Raw genomic sequence first — 12,605 nt, forward strand, 5'->3', positions numbered from 1 at the left:
TGCCTTTCTATTAATATTTTAGAGGTATTGGATGCAAGCCAATGGATATAAGACAGGGCTAACAGCTACATTGAAAAATAATAAAGATAACTTACATTTTCAAAGCCTTTAGAGTTTACAAAGCACTTTCCTTATAACAGTACCATAAGGTAAGTGGTACAAGGAATATTGTTATTTCTGTTTAAAGGATATATAAATATAAGCATAGAGAGGTTAAAGGACTTGCCCACAAAGTTAAATGGCTTGTAATGGTTAAGGCTGGTATTCAAGCCCTCCGATATCATGGATAAAAAGCAAACATCAGACTCGCCAAACCAAGAAACAATTCATTCTTATTTTTAGGGTAGCAGTATCAGGAACAGATTAAAACACATCTATAGAGCACAACAGATTTTTTTAAGCTTCTCAAATTCCAAAGCAATAAAGGCATGAGAATAAATCGTAGGCATATGCATATCTACTCTTCTCCTGAAATTGTTTTATAGAAAATGGTCCTAAATGTACCACCTTAAATGCAATGACATTGTAATAAAAGGACTTATTCACAAAGTTATTTCTATTAAGTGCCCTCCCATTGACACTACAAAGGAGAGTACAAGTTAAAACACTGTGCTTCATTGAGACAATCATCTTGAAATATGGCAGCCTCTACATCCACTTTTTTTTCCCAGAGCAAACTGAAAACCACTGATCTGCATGAATGATGTACATTTGCCAAATGCTTTCAGCAGATCGTGCTCATTGAAGGGAATGAAATGGATGGGTGAAAGGCAGCCTTCATTAAGCACGTACTGTTTTTAGTCAATAACATTCATTTTTGACCTAATGAAAATAGACTTCCTAGGATAAGAGTCTTTGAATTTGTCAGTTGTGGCCCATCTTTTCCTGATTTCTATTGATCACATCTGGAATTGAAGATAGGTTTGTACGTGACTCTGAACTATGTGGGTCCTGATTGGAATTTTCTTGAAATAATTTCAATTGTGAACTGTTCCACCTTCCAACCCGCAGGGAATTTTTGATGCAAATCAAAATTTATTCCACATTTAAGTTTGATGAATGAAGCCTGACCAGGGGGCTCACCTCCACCTCTAATTATTGTATTTTCATCCAATATAAATGACATTTCCATTTAATCATGTTAAATGATGCCTTGGTATAAGAGAAAATCAATAATTCAACATTTCTAGCCATGCTATAATGTAACTTATCCTCAGAAGATCAATTTCTCTCTTGTGATGATCTAATACTATTAGGAGAACACAAATTCCTATACAGAAGGAACAGTTATCATGGATTCCTAAAAATATTTTATAGAATTAATTTAAAAGTGGTCAGAAACTATTATACTGTATTAGAACTATTATACTGTAGTAGAAATTTTTGTGGCCTTTCTTTGTTAAATGTGACTCCCATTAAAGGAAAAATGGCTTCAGTTATATCAAAGCAGACATGTCAACAAAGAAGCCTTTTGGATATCCTCTTAGCCACCCTGGCCTCTCAGACTTGTGAATGAATGTTCACCTCAATTTGTAGGGTATGTTTTAGACCCCTCACAAATGTGAAGAATGTCAATGACTTATTGAGAAGTTGAAAGCAGAGTCCAAACAAAAGGTGCATGGAAGAAGTTTGGGACATATTTGAGGGGTACTGGCTGACCCAGTTTAGCTGGAAGGGATGAGAGCCCCAAGAAAGGTAGGGTAAGCCCAGACAATGAAGACCTTTGAAGACTAAGAATTTTGAATGTTACTCAAAAAGACAATAGTGAGCTACATTGAAGGGTTTTGAACAGAGGAGCCAAAGGAACTTTGACATCATTGGGACGTCACGTAATGGAAATAACTTTCAAATAAGGTCCTTTATTATAAGGTCATACTTAGGGTGGTAGATTTAAAACCATTTTCTATAAAACAATTTCAGGAGAAGAGCAGATACACAGATAGATACCTGCAATTTATTGTCATAACTTTATTTAGGATAGGGAGAGTGGAAGCAGGAAAACCCTGTGTATTATCATAGGATTATATAGTCTCCAGGCAGATTATAGAAAGGGCTTCAAATGGGGCAGAAGGAATGGGACTTGAAAGAAAAAGGTCGATGTAAAATTATATAAAGGTACCCAACGCTAAAGCTTTGTTCCAACGAGGAAAAGTTATGACTGTTGACTTCAGATGCCCTTACGCAGATAGCACTTTTGAAAATGTTAGATGGGATTCGGATTTAAAAGAAATTCACCACTGCTACATGTCAGTGTCACATCAAGTGGTCTTTATCTATAGACAGATTGGGTGACCATTTACTGAGATATGATTTCAGGGAGAGTATTAATTCTGCCATTAATGGTATTTAATGTTGTTGGGGTGGGGGAATTTCCCCCCTTTAGCTTATGGCTTTAATCCCTCTTAAAATATAAATACCTTTCAGAAGGATAATATCTAAAACCTTTTAAGCATCATTTCTGCTTGGGGTAGTTAGGTGGCTCAGTGGATTGAGAAATAGGCTTAAAGATGAGAAGTCCTGAGTTCTACCTGGCTTCAAATACTTCCTAGCTGTGTGACCCTAGGCAAGTCATTTCAACCCCATTTCCTAGCCCTTAGCACTCTTCTGTCTTAGAACCAATAAGGGCTAGGATTTTGAAAAAGTCATTTATGCTTATGTAAGAATGAATTTATCATATTTTTATGAGAACAGATTTTTAAATGGAAAACACTTAGAGCTTAGGAAAAGGAACACCTGAGCCAATGTTAAGGGGTTTCACCAAGCAGGATGGAGACAAGACTGCTGAGTGCTGAAGACAAGCTTTGTCTGCTTAACAATTTTCCTTCAGGCCTGCCCAGTTAGCACATTGGACATCCTTCAAATTGGCTAGCATGCCCACCGAGTACCTACCTCTTTGACTCCACGAGTAGTTCTGTCCACGTTGGGGAGGAGCTCCTTTTCCACCACTGTGAGAGGGAAAGGATGAGTCATTGGAGAGCCTGCTCTCTTCATTAATAACTTTCTACCTTTCCCTCCAGATCTTTTCCCAAGTTCTAAATGTGGGAAATATTTTTAAGGCTGTTGGAAATGTCTACCTCAGCCATACTTATACAAGGCCCTTTTTTGTTCCTCTTGTAAACAGCAGGTCCCCGCTAAGGGAAATAAGCATGTGGTCAAGATTCTAGGAGACTCAAAATAACAAACTTTTGCTCTGTTCCCTGATTTCAGGTTCATCAAATAGATGCTATTTTTAAAATAAGAGCACTATGATGTCTTCAAGGGAGAAGTGATGATAATAATAGGGATGTAATACTTGTGTAGCCTGAGCAGGAAATGTGTCCTATAAAAATACAAAATATGAGACTATATCATCATCATCCTGACTGACATTTATATAACAGGGAAAAGGGATAAATATTTAGAAAACTTACTAGGTTCCAGGCACCATGCTGCACATTTTTATAAATATTCTCTCCTTTGATCTCACTACACATATATTTCCAAATAAGGATTTTGTGACCTTTCTCCCATCCAAAACATCCACAACAAAAAGATGGTTTAAAAAATAGTCTATGTGCGGTAGTATAACACCAAGAAACTTTTAAAAATCATAACCTTGAAGATAGCCACTTATTATTGTCTAGTTAATCATTGAAAATGTGGACTCTAGGGGCAACTAGGTTGCTCATTGGATAGAGAACCATGCCTAGAAATGGAAAATTCTATGTTCAAACTTGGCATCATATACTTCCTAGCTGTGTGGCCCTGGGAAAGTCATTTAACCCCCATTGCCTAGCTCTTACCACTCTTCTGCCTTGTAACCAATACACAGTATTGATTTTAAGAAGAAGGAAGGAAGGAAGGAAGGAATGAAGGAAGGAAGGAAAGAAGGAAGGAAGGAAGGAAGGAAGGAAGGAAGGAAGGAAGGAAGGAAGGAAGGAAGGAAGGAAGGAAGGACGGAAGGAAGGAAGGAAAAGAAAGGAAGGAAGGAAAAGGAAGGAAGGAAGGAAAAGGAAGGAAGGAAGGAAGGAAGGAAGGAAGGAAGGAAGGAAGGAAGGAAGGAAGGAAGGAAAAGAAAGGAAGGAATCAAAGAGAGAAGGGAAGGAAGGAAGGAAGGAAGGAAGGAAGGAAGGAAGGAAGGAAGGAAGGAAAGAAGGAAGGAAGGAAGGAAGGAAGGAAAAGAAAGGAAGGAAGGAAGGAAGGAAAGGATCAAAGAGGAAGGATGGAAGAAAGAATATTAAAGAAAGAGAAAGGAAGGAAGGGATCAAAGAGGAAGGAAGGAACCAAAGAGAAATAAAGGAAGGAAAGAAAGAAAGAAAAAGATCCTAAAATAATAATCAACATTTGTAGCATACATGACTTAGAAAAAGTTTTGTAATTAAAAGGAAGCTATAGAAAAAGATAATGGTATTGCCAGAACCATCACTCCAGCCATTAAGAAATCAGAATAAAAGAATATTAAAGTGAAATTGTGAAACTCCAAAGAAGGTCTAAAATATTTATGTAGCTTTCAGTTTGTGCTAGGAAATATTAAAGTCCAGTGTGGTGGGACTTGAACATGCCTCATTCGTTGATTTCACTCCACAGTGCAGCCTGCGAGTTCCATTCCTCACTACAACACAGAGGTGACTGAAACGACGATTATCATCACCTGGATCCCTGCTCCAAGAATCGGTTTTAAGGCAAGTGGAGCTGGATTTTAAGCCTGAAAGAGCTTTGAGGCTTTCTATTTTGGGGGGATTTGGGGGTGGTGGTGGAGGAGTGGAATAAAACCTTTAGAAAATATAGGAAAATGGAAAATTCATCTTTAATAATTTCTATCATCCACAAGTTCAAGAAACATCCACTTACACTCGGACTCCTTTGGCAATAATACTTTTATTCATTCTACCAGATTTTGCCTTGTAAGAACTGAAATATTCCATGTAAAAGGCTGATTTAATGTTCTGGCTCTTTTCAGAAATGAAGATGGGGAGAGGAATGTTGAATACCTATAAATGCTATTATTATTATTATTATTGTTTAATATTATTTCACTGAAATACAAAATATAATTAGGATAATCAAAATGGTTATAAGTTGACTATAAATCAGGGCTGAATACATCTATGTAGTGTTTGGGGCCTGAGGGTTGTTTTGTTTCTTTGTAAAATCATTAGGAGTCTGAGGCAGTATGTGAATAGTCATGAACAAAGCTATTTTTTTCAAGAGAAAGCTTTGCTATAGGTTACCAATGTGCCATCTTAAGTCCCTTCTTTATATGCCTTTCTGGCTTTCACAAACCTTTTATATAAAATGTCTATGCCCACAATTAATGCTTTTAAAAAAGATAACTGCTTAAAAATAGATGTTCAAAAGGACTTTGTATTCTTCCATAAAATTCCAAATTGGTTCTTCACTTCTAATAAATCATTCTATAATGAAAGGAATATTCATAGCTTCTTAGGGTTTAGAGCCAGGTATGGTAGTACATCCATGTGACCCTTGCTACTGGGAAGGTTAAGGCTGATGGCATGCTGAAAACCTCTTGTGCCAATCAGTGATGTGATCATGATCAGCCCATGATAAGCCTCTGTATTTTTAATCTGTACAAGAGAGAGGACACCCCCACTCTGTTTCTGTACCTCATACCCCTAAAAATATTTTGTCTTTGCTTTTTTTTTAACAACAAAATGCAGTACATGCTAATGACTTAACCGCAGCCAAAAATTGTTCTGATCATGAATAGATCTCATTAAAACAAGCAGAGTTAAAGGAGTTTCTGGCACATTAAATATTAAAGAAAATTAGATATTTTGTATTTGTATAGCATACCACAATTCATAAAGAATTTTTCCACACCCAATGTCTCCTTTCATCCTCAGCACATTCCTATGAGTTAGGCAAAACAGGTATTATGCCCCATTTTCACAAATGAATATTCAGAAAGGGCAAAGGGATGGGGGGGATGGGAAAGGACCTACTTGTTTAAAAATATTCAGTAACGGCAAAGAATTGGAAAATGAGGGGGATGTTCATCAATTGGGGAAGGGCTGAACAAGCTGTGGTATATGATTGTAATGAAAAACTATTATGCTATAAGAAATGATGAACAAGATGAGTTCAGAAAAGACATGGAAAAACTTATATGAACTGATACAAAGTGAAGTTAGCAGAACCAGGAAAATAGTATACAGTAACAGAAATATTATACAAGGATCAACTGTGAAGGACTAAACTATTATCAGCAAAACAAGGTCAACTTATGCTGCTACTAAGTATGGGAAGTGACATTCAAACTCAAGTCTTTTACTGAATCAATGTCCAGTGTACCAAGGTGTCACTCTACTCCCCTTTTGTCCTTCTAGTCACCATCTTCCTGCTAGGGAAACATGCTAAATTTCTAGTCCTAATGGATAAAACAAGATTCTTGTGTACTTTGCCTAATTATCTGTGTCTTTCTGGGATTTCCCAATGGGAACACATTTCATAGACTTATATGACTTTTATATGATCTTTAATCAGGAACCCATAGCATTAGAGGAATTTACTTGATAGTGGTCAATCAGAAACCAGATAAATGAAACATTTTATTCTTTTTAATTTGTTTATTTCCTTTCAGTTGGGTGTACGACCAAGTCAAGGTGGAGAAGCTCCCCGTGAAGTGACATCAGAGTCTGGAAGTATCGTTGTATCTGGCCTGACTCCAGGAGTGGAATATGTATATAGTATTTCAGTTCTACGAGATGGTCAAGAGAGAGACAGTCCAATTGTAAAGAAAGTGGTTACACGTAAGGAGATTTAACTTGGCATTACTGTCTTTTCTAAAAGGTGACATATCCTTTTTCATTTAATTTACCAGCATAAGCATTTCTCTCTAGGTTACTCTCCCATTTTACAGATAGAACACTAACTTTTTTTTATCTCAGCGATGAACTCCAGGATAAAGTCATGTTACATAGCTTGTGGTTTTTTAAGATGCCCTTTCATGCTTAGACAGATTTTAGCCAACACTACCAAAATAATTACTGCTAATAAGAAATATACCTGGTAGCACATTTGATTTTCTACAACTTTTCCTAGTGTGCAAACTCTAGGATTATTTGTTACTTCAGTAATCATGTGCCATTTTTCTAGAAAACACGTTAATGAGTCAAATGATGTGTATTAACTTTCAACAATATTTATATATAATATAATATATAATATATATTTATAATAACTTTTTAAAATAAATTTATTGTTTTTTACAGCACTGTCTCCACCAGCCAATCTTCACTTGGAAGCAAACCCTGACACTGGAATCCTAACTGTCTCCTGGGAAAAAAGCACCACCCCAGGTAAAAGACTTCGGAGGAAGCTTGGTGGCTTGGTGGATAGACCAGGAGATAGGTCTTGGGTTCTAATCTGACCTCAAACACTTCCTACCTTTGTGATCCTGGGCAAGTCTCTTAACCCTAACTACCTGTTCCTTACCACTATTCTGCCTTAGAACCAATATATAATATTAATTTTGAGACAGAAAGTATGTATTTAAAAGGAGAGAGCACAGAACAGAGGACCTACGATGCACAATACCCCCATGAAATAGTATTTTCTATAGCAGTGATGTCAAGCTCAAATAGAAAGGGAGGGTCACCAAACTGCACAAATTGACTAAGAAAACCATGTATTAATATTTTCTATATTCTATTGCATGGTTGTTTTGTTAAACATTTTCCAGTTACATTTAAATCTGGTTTGGGCTACACTCAGGAATGAGACGTCTTTGACGATTCTGATCTAAATCCATGATTATACTGGGGGGCTGTTATTAGCAGAAACTGGGGTCTCCCATGAAGTGGAAAAGAGTAAGAGGAGTGGTTGGAGCATTAAGATCAGAACTAGAGTGGTTCATTTATTTTGTCCTTAATCCAAAGTGCTTATGAAGGCTGAGAAAAGTCAAGAGGGTAATGTTTTCAGCTTAATGGCATGCACAATGGGGAAATAAATATCTTTGGGTTCCATAGCTGAATAGGTTCCACTTTTCTTTGATTATGAGTGGATATAGCTCTTCGATACAACTCCATCTGAAAGACAGGAACTATTCTCTGGCATTCTCTAATACTTGATGAAATGGTTCTGGACAGCCTCTTTTGTCTATTTTTTCTTAAAGCTAATATTATTGCAAGCATAATGGAAATGTAGTTTGACATTTGCAATAAGAGCAAATTTGAAGATAATCATCTGAAACTGGACTGATTTATATATGCTTTTTATTCATCACTGAAAATTTGGTCAAGTGGATACACAAATGTGATTTTTCAAAAGGCTTAAATGAGTTTTATCCACAAGACTCCTAATGCAATTCTTTATACTTAAATACTAATGCAAGTCCTAATACTTATATGCTAACATGCAAGCAAACCAGTGAGAATAAACTAGCTTACTCCCTGCCACCATTTTGAAAACTGCCCTTAAATTGTCTTCTGTAATGGGGCCTTGATGCAATGAAAAGCCTGTGTTTTGCTCCTCTTTAAAAATATATGTTCCCAGCTGTGTGACCCTGGGCAAGTGGTCCCCCCATTGCCTAGCCCTTACTACTCTTCTGCCTTGGAGCCAATACACAGTATTGACTCCAAGATGGAAGGTAAGGGTTTTAAAATAAAAAAATAAAAAAGTAAATAAAAAATAATAAAAATATATGAGAGTTACCATCTCCAAGAGCAGGGATGAGAGAAAGGGAGAGACACAATTTGGATGTTATAATTTTGGGAAACATGTCAAAAAATGTTATTACATGTAACTGGGGAAATTAGCATGTCTTTGACTTATTTTTAAAAACATATTAGATGGGGACAATGAAGTGACTCAGTGGATTGAGAGTCAGTCCTAGACAGGAGGTCAATCTGACCTCAGACACTTCCTAGCTGTGTGGTCCTGGGCAAGTCACTTAACTCCCATTGCTTAACCTTTATCGCTCTTCTAAAATCCTAAAAATTTTACTTTCCACCTAAGCAACCCTAGCACACAAGAACAATAAAAATATATAATTAGAACTTATTTTATATATACTATATTAATTCCTGCATATTAGAGAGAATCTTGTATCCGAGTCTTGGATCACAGGCTCCAACTAGTCTGTTGACTTTTTCATTTTCTTTGTTTTTAGGAAATTTAAGGAATGCTTTCCTTTTAACACAACCTGGTTAATAGGTAAAGGAGACCATATTTTTCTTCTGGCATGGCTATCATGTATGGTCATGGAGAGGAGTTGAGAGTTTGATGAACCAACTCCTAATTAGTTATTTATCAGATCTCTTAAATATTTTAACTTTGATAATATTCTGAAATTTTTTAAATTATGGATATTTTTGTTTCAAATGCCATCAACCAAACACAAAGGGAAAATGTCTTGTTACTTAGTGCTTCCCTTTGGAGCAAAACATAAAATAAAACAGAAGAGATATTTTAATGGGAATTATTGACAAACTTAAATATGTTTTCTGCTTCACTGATATAATAAGAATAATGATACTGGTTCACATCATACTTTAAAGTTTACAAATTACTTTATATAGTTCAATCTCATTTGACATGAGGTAGGTGTGATTATAACTTCCATTTTCAAGTGAGAAAATTGATGGTACTTATACTCCATGGGTAGGAAAGGCATAAAGTAAGAACAAAGAGTTCTCAGAAACCATCTTGTCCAACTCCCTCATTTTAGAGATGAGGAAATTAGCCATAGACAGGTTGATTTGCTTGCCTAACATCATGTGGGGAGTCAGAAGCAATATTTGAGCACATTTATGATTTCATCCATTTCATTGAAAAAGACTAGGGCCACTCTATGGTATGATAGATGGTGTTATGAGCTGCTAGGGACAACAAGATTCATTCTTTTGGAGCTAACCTTGTGCTGATAAACTTTTAGAGACTTATAGGCATGCAGTCTCTCTGCAGGGCATTGCTTGAACACCTTTCCAAGGTTTCCCACCATTTAGATCCTCTTTGTAGAGTATAATACTCTAACATTCGTTGTCCATTTTGGTTGTATTTAGACATCACTAAGTACAGAATAACTACAACGCCTACAAGTGGCCAAGAGGGCTATACTCTGGAAGAAGTGGTCAATCCAGATCAGAATTCCTGCACTTTCGAAAACCTGAGTCCTGGTGTGGAGTACAATGTCAGTGTGTACACTGTCAAAGGTGACCAGGAAAGTGTCCCCATCTCCGATACCATCATCCCAGGTAATGGCAAAACAAGTCGTAATCGTGGCTATTGATTGCAGATGAGCAGTTTCAATAGCAATGGGGATTCATCTCTTAATCCCCAAGGGGTTCTGTATTATCTAGCATATTTGGGCATTAACTTTTTGTCTCTCCACCAAGCCAAGAATACACCAGCTGTTTGGATAAATGCTTGCTGATAACACAGCTTTAAATGTCTGTGCTTTCCTGGGACGCTATTTGCTCCTTCAGATATCTGATGCAGTGGCATAATTATAGCAAATATTGGCATTAACCCTGCACTGTTCTCTAAAGTGAAAATTTTACTAAAATGTTGTTATTTGTGCATATTCAATATTCACTAAAAGTAATATGGTAAATGCATCCTCTTACAGCTTTGACAGATAACTCTTTTCTTGTATTTTGCAAACATATCATAATTGTTCCCAAAACTAAACCCTGACTTGAGCTCACTTATGAAACACATGAGCATTTTGCAATTTCTTGGCCAATACAATTTTTTATACTTAAATCATGCTGGTAAAGAGAACACCTTCAGGGTGTGATACCAAACCCAGCATGATTTTCTTGGTCAAAGAAGTAAATGGGAAAGTTCAAGCTGTACCGTTTAGTTTTCCTTGGCTTGTGATCCATCCAAAATGAGATTGCTACAGAGTGCCGAGCACTGGACAGATATGCATGGATTGTTGCCTTTCATTTAAGAGTATTGTTGACCAGTGTGGGGTGATTTTGATGCATATACTAAACATAGAGAGGTAGCATGTGGTACTGGTCAGATTGCTTAGCTTGGGGTTTAGAAGACTTGAGTTCACCTCCCACTTCTAATGCTGGCTAGATATGTGCCAAGTTATTTAACCTCTATGGCTCAGGCAATTCCCTAGGACTTATCTACTGAGTTACAGAGGGTTTGAAGACTACTGATAAAGGAAATTCGCACACCCTGTGAATTTTCCACAGTGACAAAAACAGATTCTGGACATATTCATATTCCTTGATAAAACAAAATTGTGTCAAGAAGGTCTACAATCCAGACCTATCTGTTCTATGCTTACATGCATCTTTGGATGGTAAATTACATGTGTAAAACACAGCATTATGGGATATGTTGTTGCTTTTAGTTTTCTATAGAAAACCTATAATCCAACAATCTTCTTAAAAAACGAAACAAGCCTTTTCCAAGCAAGCTTCACGTTACTATTCCTAAAGAGTTTGGATTGCAGTTCCATTTTTTCCCTGTGTTTTTAGTAACTGATTCATGTTGAAGATGTGATATTGGGATTCTGGGAATAATTTTGGCTTCCTAAAGAGTTTTATTTTATGACCCTATGTGGTTCAAATTGTACAGTTGGGGGGGGGGGGAACACTTTCAAAATCCATAGAAATGCAAAACAGCAGTTTTTAATGTGGTTTGTGCTGTAAAGAAGCCAGAAAAAAATAATGTTGATCTGGAAATCATTTTCAGATAACTTTGACAGGAAAGTTTGCATATTACCATCATTGCTTTAACATTCCATCAATTTTACTACTTGTCACCTGATGAACACTGCTTTATTTTTCCTCTTTTTTTGCCTCTATTTTTCCTTTGCTCCTTTTGCTTTATAACCAAATAGAGGTACCCCAACTCACTGACCTAAGCTTTGTTGATATAACCGATTCAAGCATCGGCCTGAGGTGGACCCCGCTAAACGCCTCCACCATTATTGGGTACCGTATCACAGTAGTTGCGGCAGGAGAAGGTATCCCTATTTTTGAAGATTTTGTGGACTCCTCAGTAGGATACTACACAGTTACAGGGCTGGAGCCGGGCATTGACTATGACATCAGCGTTATCACGCTCATTAATGGCGGAGAGAGTGCCCCTACCACTCTGACACAACAAACGGGTGAATTTTGAAAACTTCTGTGTTTAAGACATGGATGGTGTTGCATGTTGGTACCAGCTACTTTGGTCAAAGGTGCGGTATTTTCAAAGGAGAATCAAGTCATTTGCCAAAGTTGAAAAGAAGGGTGAATGTGTATTTTATAAGGCGGATTATAAAGGGAGAGGACACAGAAGATTGAGCCAGATGGATTACATCTTAAGTGCATATAAAGCTACCCCTAAATTAGACTCTATTGGAAACTCTGTAATGCAAGAAAATATATCCGATGCCTTTCATAGTCATATCTGAATGACACAATTAGTTATATTTACATATTGCCATGCTCTCATTACAAACCTGAGTCCTGGGCTCTTGGATGAGCATTACTGAGAAAAAGCCTACACTTGCTTCCAGGTGACTATTTTCTAAAGTATATTGGTCTGTTCTCCCCTCTGCTCCCCAACAAGGTTCTGTGATCTCTCCTTTTACATTGGCTGAGTCAAAGAACCCATTAATTGCCTCTTTTGAAAGAAAACCAACCTTTAATCAA

The 12,605-nt window shown here is 36.9% G+C and overlaps 1 protein-coding gene across 12 annotated transcripts in view; it reads left to right on the top strand.

Moving 5' to 3' along the window:
* Positions 1 to 12,605, top strand: part of FN1 (fibronectin 1) — an 85,492-nt gene that overhangs the window by 43,508 nt on the left and 29,379 nt on the right. For 6 of the 12 annotated variants that reach the window (XM_001368412.4, XM_007501773.2, XM_007501777.2 and 3 more), the window contains exons 21-25: positions 4,567 to 4,661; positions 6,581 to 6,749; positions 7,212 to 7,298; positions 10,002 to 10,193; positions 11,804 to 12,076. In XM_001368412.4, the coding sequence (XP_001368449.1) occupies positions 4,567 to 4,661; positions 6,581 to 6,749; positions 7,212 to 7,298; positions 10,002 to 10,193; positions 11,804 to 12,076 (816 nt within the window). The remainder of the gene's footprint in view (positions 1 to 4,566; positions 4,662 to 6,580; positions 6,750 to 7,211; positions 7,299 to 10,001; positions 10,194 to 11,803; positions 12,077 to 12,605) is intronic. The other 6 variants (XM_007501775.2, XM_007501776.2, XM_007501781.3 and 3 more) reach the window with 1 other exon arrangement.

Source organism: Monodelphis domestica, chromosome 8 (assembly GCF_027887165.1).
Source record: "Monodelphis domestica isolate mMonDom1 chromosome 8, mMonDom1.pri, whole genome shotgun sequence".
In the NCBI taxonomy this organism is placed as follows: domain Eukaryota; kingdom Metazoa; phylum Chordata; class Mammalia; order Didelphimorphia; family Didelphidae; genus Monodelphis; species Monodelphis domestica.